The 17,083-nt window shown below is 37.0% G+C and overlaps 1 protein-coding gene across 4 annotated transcripts in view; it reads left to right on the forward strand.

Moving 5' to 3' along the window:
- COL14A1 (collagen type XIV alpha 1 chain) overlaps positions 1-17,083 on the forward strand; it is a 111,341-nt gene that overhangs the window by 84,072 nt on the left and 10,186 nt on the right. For all 4 annotated transcript variants that reach the window (XM_030266617.4, XM_030266616.4, XM_072924967.1 and 1 more), the window contains exons 37-45: positions 4,630-4,683; positions 5,090-5,185; positions 6,450-6,503; positions 6,942-6,995; positions 12,595-12,648; positions 13,528-13,599; positions 15,531-15,566; positions 15,996-16,062; positions 16,578-16,766. In XM_030266617.4, coding sequence (XP_030122477.4) covers positions 4,630-4,683; positions 5,090-5,185; positions 6,450-6,503; positions 6,942-6,995; positions 12,595-12,648; positions 13,528-13,599; positions 15,531-15,566; positions 15,996-16,062; positions 16,578-16,766 — 676 coding nt within the window. The remainder of the gene's footprint in view (positions 1-4,629; positions 4,684-5,089; positions 5,186-6,449; positions 6,504-6,941; positions 6,996-12,594; positions 12,649-13,527; positions 13,600-15,530; positions 15,567-15,995; positions 16,063-16,577; positions 16,767-17,083) is intronic.

Raw genomic sequence — 17,083 nt, forward strand, 5'->3', positions numbered from 1 at the left:
TGAAGATGCTATGAATTGTGTAAAGAAGGATTATGCTGAAGCAGTTGGGGTATTCTTTAGACCTGGAACCCTTTTATCTGTCTGTAGCATTAGATACCTCATTGGTAGTGCCATTTATTTGCAAATTTTTAATAACCTCTCTGTCTATTCTAGCAGATGTGTATTAAATATAGCTTGGAGTTTATGTTTCTGAAATGCTCAGTTTACAGAATTCTTATCAATTAAAGATATGGAACATGACAATACCACTTGTGTAGTATGTGATGAAAGAGGACTTTTCTGTCTTAAAAGCCCTACCAAAGGAAAATATTTATTGGAAAGTAGAACTGGAAGTACAGGTTTTTCTGAGAGTTCTTAAAGGCAGAGAGGTATCCAAGAGCTGTGAAGGGAAGAAATAATGAAATAACCTGCCTTTGTGGAAAGTTGAATTTAATTTTTTTAAAAAATTTTCAGTGAATGATGAAATTTACACCATTACAACTTTTACATTTGCTTAGTGGTGTCATTTTGATGGCACTCATTAAGAGTTTGCTGTGTAGGTATTAAGTGTGTGTCTAAGTTCCTTGTGTAACCAGTGGAACTAGATAGTCTATTGTAGAAGACAGTTATGTAACTTCCCCTCTATGTTAGTGTAGTATCTTAGATGGAATAAATCTCCTTTCTCTTTATTGGCTTGTGGAAACTCAGACAATGAGTCAGACCAGACAGTGGAGATACAGGCCTACCAAATTCTGAGAACCCAATCTTGCATCCCAAGGCTGATTTTTATCAATTTAGAAAGGCTTTGCAATGGCCCATTATGGGTTTGTTTTAACAAGAATCCTGACTGGGAGATTTGTTGAATGGTCATGGTTTTTTTCTGTTAAGACTAGATAAATATGATTGGTATCTTAGGGCTGCTTGCTGAGTGAGTTTGAGATGAGGGTCTCTTGTGAAAAGTTTGAACTGCATATTTCTCAGCTCATACTGTATCCTGGATGTTCCAAGGGCATGTTTTGAAATGAAAGAGACAGGGAAGAAATTAAAGGAAAATGTTTTTGGTGTTAAAGTACACAAAACACATGCGGTGCATATTTAACAACAAAATTGACTTGCACATAAGGCCTTCAGATAGGCGGTCCTAGGAGACATTAATCCTCCTGACAGCTCAGAGGGTAGTCTTTCTGCAAGAACTGTTCTTCAAAAAAAAAAAAAAAAAAAAAAAGCTGGAAAGAAATTCAGGAGGAAATTCACTTAAGAGCTGCATCTTGAACAAGGAGAAAATATTCTGTCCTCCTATTTGAATATAGGTTATTAAACAAGTATGGATTAAAGTTTCATTTCCACATTTTAGCTTCCAGTTTGTGTTCTCTAAAAAATAGGATAATTCACATAAAAGTGTCACTTAAATTGAGTAGTTTGACCACATTTCACAGTAAAATGAAAAATGTTTGAAAATTATTTGACTGGAAGGATGTGTGTTACTATAGTTCAAAAGATATATGGATCAGGAATTGCTAAGGCTTAACCCAGTAGTAAAATAATGTACTTCTATATATTACATTTAGGATTAACCATGTTTTGAATAGCATAGTGCCAGGCAAGAGGAAGCTTAAAATCAAGCAGAAAAATCACTGCCAAGGCAGGGAAATATGTGATTCTGGAACTCAGCCTAAGTGATTCTTTTTTGCCAGACAGTTAGATGGTAGACCTCTGCAAAAAAAAAAAAAAAAAAAAAAAAAAAAAAAAAAAATTTTTTTTTTTTTTTTAAGTCCTATGAAAAAAGCAGAGCAAAAGGAATAAAGTGCGCCAACCAAAAGTCAGAAAGTCATATGTGCTATGTCTAGTCAGGAGTGTTCCATGTCATTAAAATGTCATGTGACTTTTCTCCAAGCCAAGGATTCTTCTGTTTCAGAGATCAGGATCCTACCATGTAGCCAGTTTTAAACATTAGGCTAAAAAAACTCCAAATAAAATGCTGTCATTTGTTTGGGACAGTAGATGTAGAAAGATTTTTTTAACCTTTTAGAAAATGCATCACTTCAGGTAAGACAAAGTGTTGTTTAGAGTTAACATTATCTGGCAGTTTCCATCATGGGATATTGTTTTCATGGCCTCATTTTTGGCAGAATTTGATCCTGCTGTCTGAAGTTCCACACACAAAGTAAAAATGAGATATCACAGAAAACTAATGCCTGCATTTGAAAGGAACACTGCAGAATTGAAGAAGGTGAAGGAGCCAAAATTGTTGAAGGATTGGAGAAGTTTAACTGTCAAAATAAAAAAGCTTTCAGTGCTTCATAGGTTTTGACTACTAAAAAGAAATGAGAAGATGTCTTGGTAACAGTAGATTAAGACCTATTTCTGGGGGAAAGCACTGACTGCTAAGAAATTCTTCAAAATAAGGGAAGAAGGCATAACATGAATTTTTTGCCACAAAAAGAAGCATACAAAAAAAAATTTGAAATTAATCACACAGGCTTAGAAGTGCTGGAGAATAACCACCAAAACAAGTTTATGAAAAAAATAAACATTTTTTTAATGTTTAAAAAAAACATAAAAGGGGGCCTCTTCTGATGCTTTCAACTTAAATAAATATTCTTCTGGAAATTGTGCTTTTCCCAAGCAAGGTTATTGGGTTCAGAACATGGACAAGTGTACCAACTTCAGCATGAATCTGAAAGCATATAATTTAATGGTTCAGCATCAGGCTATTTCTGAGCATATATTCTTAGTAAAAATGCAATCCATTTATGAGAACAAAATGTGAGAAAACTGTGATTGTGTTTATGTTAAAAAGTTGCAGTTATTGTGCTGAGGAATTTTTTGATCTCAGAGTTAGGAGTAAGGTAGAGGAAGGAGAAAGGACAGCAGATTGGAATGCAGAAATATGAGTATCTGGAATTTTGCAACTGTCATTTGGAACTTGGTTCCATGGAGAACATGGGATGAGATTTTAGGGTCAGAGCTGGCTATGGTGGAATGAGTCGTGGCCATAGAGATGTGGGATGGAAGAGAGAGCTGGGAGAGGTTGTGGAAAATTGTTCTGTGATCACACATGTGAAGACCATGTCCTGACACCTTCATTGAAGGGCAAACAGTACTCTGGGATTTCCAGACATTTCTGTTATTTCTCCTATTTACAGTCTCATTGATACTGCATATAAGCACATTTCGTATTCTTACTGCTTTAATTTAACTGCTGTTATTTTTGTAAGTACTTACTGTAGCCCCTAAAGAGTTCTATTCAGTTATGGTGTCTAGTTGTACAAGGTCCTTTCTGAGTACAATGAATACCTGTAAAGCTCATATTCCAAGAGATTAGGCAATATACTCAGGGGAAGAGGGAAATTTATGTGAAAAAAAAGTTATTTATGCTGTCCTAGAACAGAAAGCACATGTAGATGTTGTTGCAAAGCACATTCATGGCAGCCATCCACAGATATATGCTACTCCAGTGTCTCAGACGATACTAATAAAAAAGGCAAAAGTTGGTTAATAAATGATGAGCAGATGTAGGCATTGCTGAAGAAAGCAAAAAAGAGAAAAATGTCCAAAAGAGCACCAAAAGAGCATTTTACCTAAGAATAGCTCCAAATTAAACCGTGGCGTAGGTCTAGTAGACTCTGGAGTTATCCTTGCTGAACACTATTCCTAAATCATTAGAACAGCAGAATTATAGAACTGTTTGTGTTGGAAAAGACCTTCAAGATGATTGAGTCCAGCCATTAACCCAGTACTGCCAAGTCTGTCACTAAACCATGTCCCCAAGTGCCACAGCTACATGTTTTTTAAACACCTGTGGGGATGGTGACTCCACCATGTCCCTGGGCAGCCTGTTCTAAAGCTTGACAACCCTTTCTGTGAAGAAATTTTTCATCATATCCAATGGAAAACTCCCACAGTTCAACTTGAGGCCACTTTCTCTCATCTTGTCACTGTTACCTGGCAGAAGAGCCTGACCCCCACCTGGCTACAGCCTCCTTCCAGGCAGTTGTAGAGTGGTAAGGTCTCCCCCGAGCCTCCTATTCTCCAGGCTAAACACCCCCAGCTCCCTCAGCTGCTTCTCACCTGAGCTGTGCTCCAGACCTTTCTCCAGCTCTGTTGCCCTTCTTTGGACGTGCTCCAGCCCCTCAATGTCCTTCTTGTAGTGAGGGGCCCAGAACTGGACACAGCCCTTGAGGTGTGGCCTCACCAGTGCTGAGTACAGGGGAACAATCCCTGCCCTGGTCCTGCTGGCCACACTGTTGCTGATCCAGGCCAGGATGCTCTCGGCCTTTCTGGGAACTCAGTCTTTAACAAAGTGATTTTGGTGAGAACAGACAGATGTGCAGGAGGTTTCAGCAACTGGAAGGGAACCCATGGCCACGTTTCTATCCATATCATAGCTCCCAGTGTTATTTTGATTCTTACGTAGAGCACATTCTTGGCTCTAAAAAGTAGTCACATCTGTGTTTAAATCTGTTCCTGTGTATGGCCACATTTCAGTATGTTCCCAGTTTAATGACTCCAGTGGAAGGATATCGACAGGATATTTACTGATTCTTGAACGCTGATTCAGGACCAGGAAGAATCTGTTTGAGCTTCTCTGGATTTAATTTCTGTTTGAGAGTTTTGGTTTTCAGTGAGTCCCGTGGTTGTGCTTTACAGGGTGGTCCAGGTGTCAGAGGTGCCAAAGGTCATCGTGGTGATCCAGGTCCAAAGGTACTTTTTATAGCACTTTACATTTGACAGATGCATGGGTTCTTAGTTTATCTCTGCTGCATGGAAACCTTGAAATGAATTCCAGATTGTCTCTGGCATTTTTGAGGAAAAAGCATAGTGAAATGTCATTGGCATTTGCTGTGGCTCTTTCCAAAACAATTACTTTTTCTATTTGTTCCTTGATAAAAGATATAAAATTCAGAATACTGCTTTCACAGCATAAGCAATCTTTTTTTTTTTTTTAGTACTTATAAAGAAACCAGACAGTTTTAAATTGAACCCTAACTGCTCAATCATATTACCTCATATTTCAGATGTTTTTGAATTTATTGGTGTTTAATTCTTCAAACAGAAGCTGCCTTAGTCCATATGATAAGAGTTTAACTTATGTTCTGTGCTACTTTAGGGACCAGATGGACCTCGAGGTGAAATTGGTGTTCCTGGACCACAGGGACCTCCAGGACCACAAGGACCCAGTGGACTTTCTATTCAAGGGCTTCCAGTGAGACTTAAAAAATCAATAGGTTTTTTTCTGTGATCTTTTAAGCAGCAAATAGCTTATACTAGACTGAAATAGCTTTTGGTGTTGTGATCAGAATCTGAATTTCAATATTTGAGATGAAATCACCTCAGATATGGGTTCGACCTCTAGTGAATGTGTTTGATGCCAAAATTTCTGGTTTTTTATTTTGAACTGAATTTTCAGTCAGCTGAAAGTATTTGATTGCAGGTTGAATATGACCTAGGTATTATAATCCAAGCCTGGAGTCAAGTGAAAATAAATTGCAGTGGGGGTTGTGACATGGCACTAGACCAAAATGTTAATATTTTCTCTTTTTCTGGCTGTATTGCTCATCACAGATCAGTTCTGACTTGAAAGGTGTACTCAAGCAAGAACACCATATTCTCTGCCAAAATTAAGCAATAATATTCATTACATGATAAAATCTATCATCAGAGGAAGTGATTAGACCTGGAGTTTGCAAGGCTGTTGTGAAATAAGTCACAGAATTTCATCATAAACAACCGTTAGAGTAATGAGCCAGTAGCACTTACCTTGTTTCATACACCTATTCAGTAGATGGTTACAAAAAAGCCTAGAAAAGTAGTAATATATTTTTCTGCTATTTTTTCCAAATTTACTACATTATAATACAATTTCATCTTTTTTCCAGCTTATATGATACTAGCAAAAAATACAATGGCTTATCAAAGCTGTATATTCTTGATTATGTTATCATAGATAATAAGATGAATACTTTAATTATTAGAGCAGTTATCTCATAGAGAAATTGTTTTTTCATCAAAGTTAAAGTTTGTTTATAATCTAGAAAAGTATATTCTTCTCATGCACACATACTGTAGAAACATGCCTAGTTTCTACAAAAAACCCTTTTTTTCAGCATTATTTGAGACACTGCTGAGGCCTCAAGTGAAATGAATTCCTTTAAAGAGAAAAAGAAAGTATCTACTTTTTTTTTTTTTTTTTTTTGGTAACAAAATGGCTATAGTTTTATCATGTCATGATAAATGATAAAACTATAAAGCTTATGAAACCTTTAAAATTAGTTTTATTTTTTATAACTTCTACATTTGCATTTTTGCAAATAAGAGTCTGTAGGTTTACTTTTCAGAAACAAACGTAGTCTATTTTCTTACTGGTTGCCCTGTTTTGGTTTTTTTTTTTTTAAGAAGCTGAAGGGAACTATTAAAAATAGAAAAGTAATCATATATTTCGTTTATTATGTGTGATTGTTTATTTGCAGGGGCCACCAGGTGAAAAGGGAGAGAAGGGAGATCTTGGTTTTCCTGGCCTGCAGGTATTCTCTATTGTATATTCTGTCACTTACTAAGTTTGAATGCTGAATTGACATCATTGTGAATTTAGGGCACATTTTCCAAACTGCTGAGAAATGTGTTGTTGGGGTGAATTTGAACAGGGGTTTAGAAAGAGGAGGAATCCAGGGTAGGCTGGTGTGCAGTGACTAATTCACTTGGGCCTGAAGAGCTGGTTGCTTTCTTGTTTAACGCTGAAATTGTGTCTCTGTAGACTCAACACCTCTGCATTTTAATGATGTGTGTTTCCCCATCTCTCATTTCACAGAAATGCCTTCTTTACTGAATCTCTTCTATGGCGCCACCCATTATTGAGCTTACTAGTTCCATTTATCCAGAACATGTCATGAAGTTTCATTTGAAAATTTAGTTGAATTCTGCTAATTTGATCTCATAATTGTCTCTCCTTTTATAATGCTTAGGGTGTCCCAGGAGCATCAGGTTCACCAGGAAGAGATGGAGCTCAAGGTCAAAGGGTAAGCTAAAATGAGTCTGTTTTACATGTGATTCATTCCTGTTCTGTAAGGGAAATGTTTCCCAACGTGGTTGATTTATTTTAATTTATGCTACCTCTTCCTCTCTTCCTTTCTGGAGATCATCTCTCTTTGCCAATAGGCACAGGAGGATGGACATCCTTCTGTCTGCTGATCAGAGTTGAGATGTGAAATGGGAACCCTGCACAATGCTTGTGCTTTATCCATTTGGTAGAAGTAGATGTCATTTGTGTTCAGCATTGCCAATTAATCTCTTGGCTTATATATTTAAAATTAGATGGTTGTTAAATAGTATATATTAGTATAGTATGCAATCCAAGGCAATGATCAAAATTTGCTTTCTAGCTAATCAATGAAACAGAGACAACTACAAGGGAATTTAACATAGAATGTAGAATGATACCTGCAGAAACAGCTGACATGAAGAAAAGGTGAAAAATAATACCAAAATTTAATCAACATTATTCTGCTCCTGGTAAAACAACTGCAGATACTTACAGTTTGTCTAGGAGCCAGTAGAAGAAAATTCATTTCCATTTGTGCAGTTAAGCCTATAAGTCCTCTTCTTTGTCTCCTTGGGGAGACTTCTGTTTCATTATTAGTCAGACTCTGGAAAGTTATTGTTAGCATAGTGCTACATTTCTGTCTACAGCAGAAGTTCATTATGAAATATAACTTTTCAGTTTCATTTGAGCAAGATTTACATACTGATGATCCTTTTTTTGGAAATGTTAATGTAACTTGAACTTCAGAGAAATTTGGGAATTCTTTGATTTTCTGACCTTGTTATAAAAAAACCCAAACCCTGTAGCAAAACATGTATTTGGACTCACTATTATGAATTTAAACATTGGCATGAAGAAGTAATTCCACTGAAGTTACTGTAGAACTTGGGCAATAGAGAAATGTTTTTTTTTCTCTAAAAATCAAGAAAAGAAAGGCATTTTATTAATATAAAGATTTATGAAATATTATCATCAGATGAATAATCTAATTGGAGGAATAACCTTTAATTTTCAATTAAATTGTATTGAAATATGCAAGTAAATGCATTTTTTCCCCTTATTTTGTAATACTGTGATGTATTATGGTTTTGCATGTTTTTGTCTTCTTTTTGACTGCATTGGAATATTTCCCTCTAAATTGCCCAACTTTCATGCCACCTGTTCATCTCCAGGTTAATAGAGACCTGGACCCTGATGAACATTTGGGTTTTTGCCATGTTCTGTCTAGTCTTTGTCCTGGACAGTTTGAGATGGTGCTGAACACTGTACAAGTGAGTGCTTTGTGCCTCCTCCCTCTACATTCCTGATCATGAGGGACGTCCAGGTGCCTGCAGTTCAAGGAGAAAAGAACTCTGTGTTTTTATGTTATTCTGTAGCTGACTGCATATTTAGCAGAGGATGCCCTCAGCCATGCCTTGAGGCCAGCCAGCAGTTCAGAGGTGGTCTAGTTCTCCCACGTGTGGGAGTTACCAGGTTGTTGCAGAGATGGTATTCCAGAGAGAAGCTGAGGAAGACTAGTTCAGCAAAAGCTTTTGATACAGCCTGGAAAAGTCATGTGGTTTTCATTCTGTAGAATACCCCACTGTTGTCTATAAAAAGGTAGGGCAATTACATAAATTGCCTGTTTTTATAGATATGGTAATAATGCTTTGTTTGTGTGTTCTCTTTCTTTTTGCTGTTAATCATGGGAGCTCATAAAGTTAGTTCTGTTAGCCTGGTATTGTCTCTGTGTGACCCTTAAGAAATGTTGTCCAGCTATAATTATTTCTATGGCAACAAATAATTATCCTTTACTGATTTTATGGTGTTGTAACTAATTTGATTCCTGTGAAGTTATGACAACATAAATTGCTTTTAATGGGCGACGATCCAAACCAATTATTTCACCGCAGTCTCTTTGAAGACCCAGCACTTTAAAAAGAGATAATTCTGAAGGGCATAACTGCAGCAGCAAAGGGGAACTGGAAAATTCCTGACAGTAAATTGCCTTTTTGTATAATGTTCCTTTTGTTTGGTTTCCTCCTCTTAGCCAAGATGCCAAACTGTTTCGCAAGTACTATACGAATAGAACTGAGATTTTCTGTGTTTTTCTTACCTTAGTTATCCCTTCCTCTTTAGTATTTATTTATCTTTAAATATTTTAATTATAGTGCTACTAGTGCTGTAGAGTACTTAGGCAGGTTGTTAAATCACACTGATTTTAATGGGTGGTAAGCACAGGGCTAATATTTTTTGGGAGATCTCTGAGAACTTTGAACTGGGTATAATGTGATATTAGACTCAAGAAGTGCTGAAATGGAGATTTTCTTTCCTTCAGTCCCTGATAATTGGAATCATTTTCCCATATTTTTGTTTTGATTTTTAGTGTTCATACTTTCTGATTTTCTTTTTGAAATCAGTTGAGGAAAGGGTTTGATTTTCCTTTCTTAATGTTGCTATTCAACACTTAATCTATAAATTTTTTTTTTGTAGTTCTGAACTTGGTTTTTAGTCCCTGACTTATTTGCTTTTTCTTGAAAGAAATAGAACATCTTCCCTGCCAGTTATGTGAATTCATAAAAAGGTCATTTTCATAATGACATAACCTCTCTTTAAAGAAGAAATAAATATAAAAATACTTTGTGAATGTTGAATCAGAGTTAAAAAAATGGTTTTTTCTGATAATAAAGCAAATATTCTGAATGTGAATATATTTTATACCTGTCTGGTAACCTGTTAAAATCTACATCTCAGACTCCACATGAGGAACAGTCCCCTCCTCTTTCATCAGCTTCCAGAGTGTAAGGAAAGATTTTATCAATGTAAAACAACGTGGTTTTTTTTTTTTTTTGTGTGGCTGGAGCTGTGGTTGTTTGGTGTCCTTTCTTGCTGTCCCATATTTGCAGCTAGCAGTACAGGGGGGTTTAGTAAAGAGAATAGATCATGTTTCTCTGCCAATAGTCCCAAGTGTTTCATGTTGAAAGACAGATCTTGAATTGGCAGTCATGTGTCCCAGGCAGGGGTTTTTAAAAGGCTCTACATGAAAATCTTTCAAGCCTGACTCAGTAGCTTCAGTTAAGTTTTTGCTGGTATCTAGTCCTACTTGAAAAGTCACCTCTCCACAAGTTCCTCCAAACAAATTCCAGGCTACAGAAAGCTCAAGAGTTTATTAGGGGGTCAGCAGCAGTACTGATTTCAGCAGACTTGAGACTTTACCAGTGATGCCGTTTGTATTTTGGCAAATAAAATCCCTTCAAAAAATTCTGTCAGAGTTACACTTCTTCTCTAGAAATGATATAAACCTTGAAGACCTACATCCTAGTTCACACATCAAAATCTGTCCTATTCTGCTCTTGGACATGCAGTTCCATGGGAGAGAATCAGTGGCTTTGTGCAGAGTCATTTCAATCATGGATGTGACAGAGCTATGTAATTCCTCCAGTGTGCTATATAATTCCTTCAGTCATCCCCCTTGGATTAGAGGTGGTTAAGCAAGAGGAGAATTCAATAAATGGGAGATTAAATAGCATCTACAAGGCTTCAGTACTCAGAATACAACTTTGTGAATTCTCACTGTGCTCTATTTTCTTCTACATTACACACACCAAAAATGGGAGGAAGAGCCAGAAGAAATAAATTCCCACTCTTCCTGCCAATTTCCTGGTATTTACTAATCTCTGCTCTCAGCTCAAAAGTTCAGAATGAGTGTCAGATCCATTCTGGCCATCAGGTGGTCTGAGTAACATCATCTTCAAATGCTGCTGGCAGCACAAACAAATACCTTAGTCTTTTACCAGCATGAGAGAATAGGTATCGCCATACTCTTTCTTGAACAAGGCTTCTATTTGATTTATATATAGCAATTTTCACATCTAGCAAATACAGTAGGAGATGATCTTTTGTGGGCGATACAGACACAATGCCAAGAGAAAGAAACCCTAGGAGAATATATAGGGGGTGATTACTGAGCAGCCAGGAATAAAAGCACTGCTCAGAAGAAAGAAATCATGAAATATATTCCAAGAAAATGTATTTTGATCATACTGGTAATGCTACTCTTTGACTGGGGTTGGACAAGAGAAAGGCATACAGTTTTATTTTTCTTTAGAAGCTTGTGTGAATCCACACTACATCGTAGAAGTCAGTGGAAAGCACTGTATTTCCCTTCTCCTAGTTAAATAAAGCTCTTAAAAGGGTCATTTGAGTTTTCATCCTGCTTTGGAACTGAGCAAAAATAAATAGAGGTTTTACATCTTTGCTTTACTGCTTTAAAAAGCTTTACTGCTTTAAAAAGTGAAACATAAATATGAAGGTGTCAGCATCATCTGGCTACAGTGTGGAATATGAAGATATGTCCTTTTCAAGTCTAAGGATACCTAGATAACATAATGTGAGGTGACTGTGTGGCTTATTTTAGCATCAAAACAGCCATCTACTAGAGTTTTTTAAAAAACTTTTCCAGGTATATGGCAGATAATATTATTCCACAGCCAATTTTTATGCCATATGACTGCAGATTTGAATAATATTTTCCAAACTGTGCATATAGGATATGTTATATTCATTTCTACAACCATGGCAGAAACAAAGATTTGGAAAAAAGTAGAAACCAAAAAAGTTGTAAATTTTTCTTCTGAAGCTCCATGGGATCCTGAGGCCTGGAGCGTTCTTTACTGTGTGTGTCACCATAAACATTTTCAAACATTTCAGCAATAAACCAAACACTTTCCAGCATAAACCGACTTTCAAACTGGTCTTGAACCATAGGTAAAACCATATATCTCTTGTTCAGGCTGTGTAGTAACTGAAGAATTGTCTAATCTCCAGGTTGGTCAGAAACCCAAGCTTTATAGCATGTGGATACAAGATGTGGTTAATACAAATTGGTTAATTTGTAAGAATGCTTCATTAATAGTGTATTTTCTTCTACATCTGGTCAGTCTTTTTTTCTGTGATGTACTGCTTTCCAGTTTCCAAGTTATCTTTAGTTTTTGGCTCTCATTTCTGGAAGCTCTGAGGCACGTTCATAATGTAAACCACATGAGCATTCCTGCTGCTTCCTGAATCAGGACCTCAGTGATAGCTGGAGCATATGTTCAGCACTGCTGGGCAGGGAGATCCACTCTCTGTTGCCATCTTTCAGCACCTCATCAGTGGGACTGTGAATGCTTGCAACCAGTGAGAACAGATGTAGAAACGTGACCTTGTGCTAGAGAGGTTTGACAGCAAACCCTCTCATTTATTTCCCTACAAAAGTGTTCTAAGCGAAATTCACTCAGAGGTGGAAATTGCCAGTATGAAGAATTTTGTATTGTTTTTTCTTCAAAAATATTGTAAGACTAGCTAGATTTTTTTTTTTAATCTTGGTGACACTATAGCACCTTTTTAGAAAGAAACCTTTCCCAGGCAAATAAGGATTTTTTTTCCTGAGAGATCACTACCAACAAGTATTAATTTAGGAAAAAACCAAACAACAAAACAATAAAGCAAAACAAAACCAAAGAACAAAAGTAAAACATTTCTTCTAGATGAAACAGAACAGATTAATGAAGTACATATTAAAAGCTAATAAAATTGAATTTATTTATCTTTTGTAGGGCTTTCCTGGCAAGGATGGACCCACAGGCCCACAAGGACCTCCTGGTCCAATGGTGAGTATTGCCCATGGAATTTCTTACTGCAAAAATCAGCAGGATTTGGGGAGATTACAGGTCACACTGTTATCTGTGCTAGAGTGGATAGAGCAGGGCCAAAGAAAGTTGAAGTTCTCATGATGCACAGAGTTGGCAGAGAGCTGCTTGTCCAGTGTAATATCTTTCCACTCCTACTTAGCTCAAGAAGAAAATGTCTCCCATGGGAAGGGGAGAGAGATGTTCTGTCAATAGATTGATAGTTTGTTCTTAGTCAGGCAACTTCACTGTAAAGAAGGAATTCCTGCTTTTAACATTTGAAACAAGACTTTCTTTTTGTCAAAAATTCCAATTAGGAATGTTAGCTGAAGGGAACCACCGAGTTTTACTTGTTTTAGAGGCTGGAGGTGAGCACAGGTGCTCTCATAGAGTAATCAAGGAAGACAGCAGAGGCTACATCCAACCTCTAGTGCAGGATATATGTTGCCTTCAGAATCAGTTTCAGCCTTCTCAGAGCAGCTAGGCAAAGTTAATGCCTTCTAAATAGATTTAAAAAATTAGATGAAGCTGCTGGTTGTACTGAGTATTCTCTAAGTCATCTTGTTGTTTTTTACAAAGAACATTCTGAGTCATCCCCCCTGAACACAGTATTGACATCTCAGGATTTTGTCCAATGGATCAGCAATTTCTTCCTGTTCCAGAAAGCAACCCAAGTTATTTTTCTCAAGTGTTTTTCTCAGAGCAGTGCTTATGGTGCTCTTTTTCCTGCAAATTGTATTTATTAGTTTTCTCTCTGGGAATCTCCAGTCTTTCACTGACAGAACTATCTGTGCATTTCTCCTCATCAGGACTCATGGATGTTGATTGTCATCACCACAATTTTCTTCTTTTTCCACATAGGGCATACCTGGTGCTCCAGGTGTTCCAGGTGTTACTGGAAGTCAGGGGCCACAAGGTGATGTTGGAGCTCCTGTAAGTAAAACCAGCTAATATTTCTCTATCTGCTGTTGTGCATTGGTTGGTTTCTGAGCCTGGCTTCACTGTTTGACACAACTCCTCAATATTTATTGCCTATGATCTGTTTGCAGTTAGTGGCTAAGTTAAACATCATATTGACCTTTCTTTGTTCATTCTTTGTAATTAAATATATTTGTTGATCTTACATACAATGTTTGGAATATAGGGATTAGAGTCAAAACATAAGATTAAAAACACTACTATGTGAATTTGTACTCTTTGTTAAATTACATTCTCTTTTTTTCCCTTTGCCCTTCCAGTGACTCTCTGGAAATTCAAGTATTTATTAACCTGAATATTTCCAAAATATTATTCTGATTTCCAAACTGTGAAAATAATATATGAATAAAAACCTGGATTTTGAGGTTATTCTGTCTTTAAATCATAACAAATGACTCATGACTAGGGCTTTTTATATAATTTATATAATTTTTGGGAAATATCCTCTATAACTAAAATTAGTATTAGGAACCTCCAGTATTAAGTTTATCTCTCAGATGTTATTTTTTTATGATTTATTTTAAAAACTCCAGAACAAAACATTTTGACTGAAAGAAAGGAATACAGCCATGAAATGAATGTATATTTTATGTAAAAGAGAATAATTATAGTGAACTTCTTTGTCTCTGTAAGAGTTCAGACAGTATTATGTATTAATATTTTAACATTTGACTACTTGTTTAATTATAAGATGGCTCAGCTTTCCCCCATCTATGACAGTAAACATTCTATTTAATTTTTAAAGACATCAGAATGGGACAGTGTGGATTTCTGACTCTATTTGTCAAATAGAAATTTTTTTTCCAAAATCCAGTTTGGTTTGAAGATTTAGCCAATGCAAGAATTTTCATTTGGTTAAGTGGAAATGAAATTAAATTGACTGATGATACATAAGCAGAGATAATAATCTAATGCCTAGGTCTGCATTGTTTATAAGTGCAATCATGGAATCTACAAAGGAGATTTGATGAGCTATGGAACTTTTACTATCAATATATAGCATGCTGACTATGCAGTTCCTGTCCAAACACATGTTCAAGATACTGAACAAAGTTTTCTAGAGTGTAGATATTCCTGTGAGTCATGCAAGAGCTCTGTTGTGCATTGTTGAACTCTAGTAGTGCAGAAAAAAACAGGTGGCTGAAAACTTACTGAGCTTTCTATTCCAAAACGTAGAGTTATAGAGTAGAGGCCTTAGAAATAGTCTTCTAGTCTTTGTAGGAGTTTCCTCTCTGCAAGGATAGAATAAGCTGTGCTTAACCACGAACTGTCAGCAACCACAAGGATCACCAAGTCCAGCTCTCAAGTGAATGGCCCATACAGGCATCAAACCCATGGCCTTGGTGTTATTAGCACCAGGTTCTTACCAACAGACCTTTCCTTGTCTGTTGGTCAGAAATATGTAGCCTACCCCAAAAACTGACATTGGTGAAATTGCAACTGCCCTAGACTATTGTTTCAAATCTATAATCCTCCTCACTATCATTACAGTATTACATTATCCTTAATGTCAAACGTAATTTTCTGTGCGGTTTAATCCCATTGTTTACTCTGTTCATTATGGATGCTGAGTCTCAGTACACCAGATTTCAGGCTGCTATTTTTGTAAAAATTAGACCTGTTTCAGCCATGTGAAATGCATCATTTCAATTCAATGTGTGCAAACACTTGTGAAAGTAATTTTTCCCACGTACTTGCCAAAGGTGAACATTTTGTTGAGTACTGAAATGATAGAAGTGTATTTGTCACTGTCAATCTCCTGAAAGCTTGTTTTTTGTTTATTTCTTCTCCCTTTACTATGAATCTGCAAGGCAGACAAAGTTCTGCTGTTAAAAATTTTGAACAGAGCAAAAAGAGAATTAATTTTGATTTGAATCTTTTCACAGGGTCCTCCTGGAGCTAAGGGGGAAAGGGGTGAAAGGGTAAGTCTATGTTCATGTTAGCTGTGGGTTTTTTCTCCTGCCTGGCCTTCTGTCTCATCAAGAGCTTTTCCCAAAAATTTATGTTTCTCTGTTTACAGGCAGAGTAGTTTTCTCTTTGCAATGAAGCAAACTTTCCTTCTTTTCCAGACATGGTCTTTTATACAGCTACATTAATGTTTTGAAGGTGGGAAGTATATGGCAGTAAGCATGCCTCCAAATCCCTCATTAGGGTTATCTTCTCAAACCTCTGATTGCTGGCCAAAAAGAGAAATGGGAACCAATGAAATCACAAAATTTCTTTGGCTTTCCTTTCTCATCTGTGAGGATGTAATGTCTCAGCAACAATAAATATCCTTCTTTGCTCAAAGTGCTGTCAGCACAGAACTGACTCAAGAAATGTTGCATGACTCTGCTGCTGTTGTTATCCAGGGCGATCTCCAGTCCCAAGCAATGGTCCGGGCTGTTGCTCGTCAAGTGTGTGAGCAGCTCATCCAAGGCAAGTAAACAAACAGTCCATATGCTTCTCTCTCTAGAATGGATTTTTCTGCCACAGTTACTTACAAATATGACACTTTTCAAAATATCCACGGGGATCTGTTTGTTTTAGACTAGACAGTTGAGATTTATGTTTCAACTAGATTTATGTTCAACCAGATTTATGTCCAACTAGTGCTGATTAGCATCAGACTTCTGAAAAAAAAAGCTGGAATTGTCTCCAAGCTATTACAGTATACAGAAGCTTCTGCTGCACCAATTTAAAATTTTTATAGACATAAAATACAGACGCCCCCCAAACCCTTATTGAAGTAAGAAAATAAAATCCTGCACAATAGTTCTTCCATTTTCTGTGCCCTCCCTAACCTACTATTTCTCCCCCAGCTAGTACACAGTTTCGTAACACCAAAGCATGACAGACCACAGCATTGAGAACCTGCTAGTATTCTGCTGAAACTTTGCTGAACCAGATTTTCAGACTGCTACTTGAGAATGACGACTTTTTATTCCTGACAGGTCATATGGCAAGATATAACTCGATTCTGAACCAGATTCCAAGCCAGTCTGTCTCAACACGAACCATCGCGGGACCTCCTGGTGAGCCAGGCCGGCCAGGGGCTCCAGGGCCACAGGGTGAGCAAGGATCACCAGGCATGCAAGGGTTTCCAGGAAGCCCTGGTCAGCCAGGAAGACCAGGAGAAAGAGGTAGGCTTCATTCTTCACAAATACAAAATTATACCTCCCTTTCCTGATACATTCTAACAACTTTTGTCTCCTGTCTAAATGTGAAGGCAACATTTTCTCACTAATTAATTGGTGAGCTTAACACAGACCATAATGAAGGCTTTGGAGACTCTGTCATGGAAGTCATGCAGGCTTTGCCAAGTGTGTTTTGGCAGAATCAGGCAGAGGTTTAATGTTTAAACTGCTGAAGATTGGTGGAATCTAATTGTGCACATCCCTCACATCATGTTTCTTCTTAGTAAGACTCTAAAGTGAGCAGAATCTCTAAATGTATAAGC

The sequence above is a fragment of the Taeniopygia guttata genome, chromosome 2 (genome assembly GCF_048771995.1).
Source record: "Taeniopygia guttata chromosome 2, bTaeGut7.mat, whole genome shotgun sequence".
Lineage (NCBI taxonomy): Eukaryota > Metazoa > Chordata > Aves > Passeriformes > Estrildidae > Taeniopygia > Taeniopygia guttata.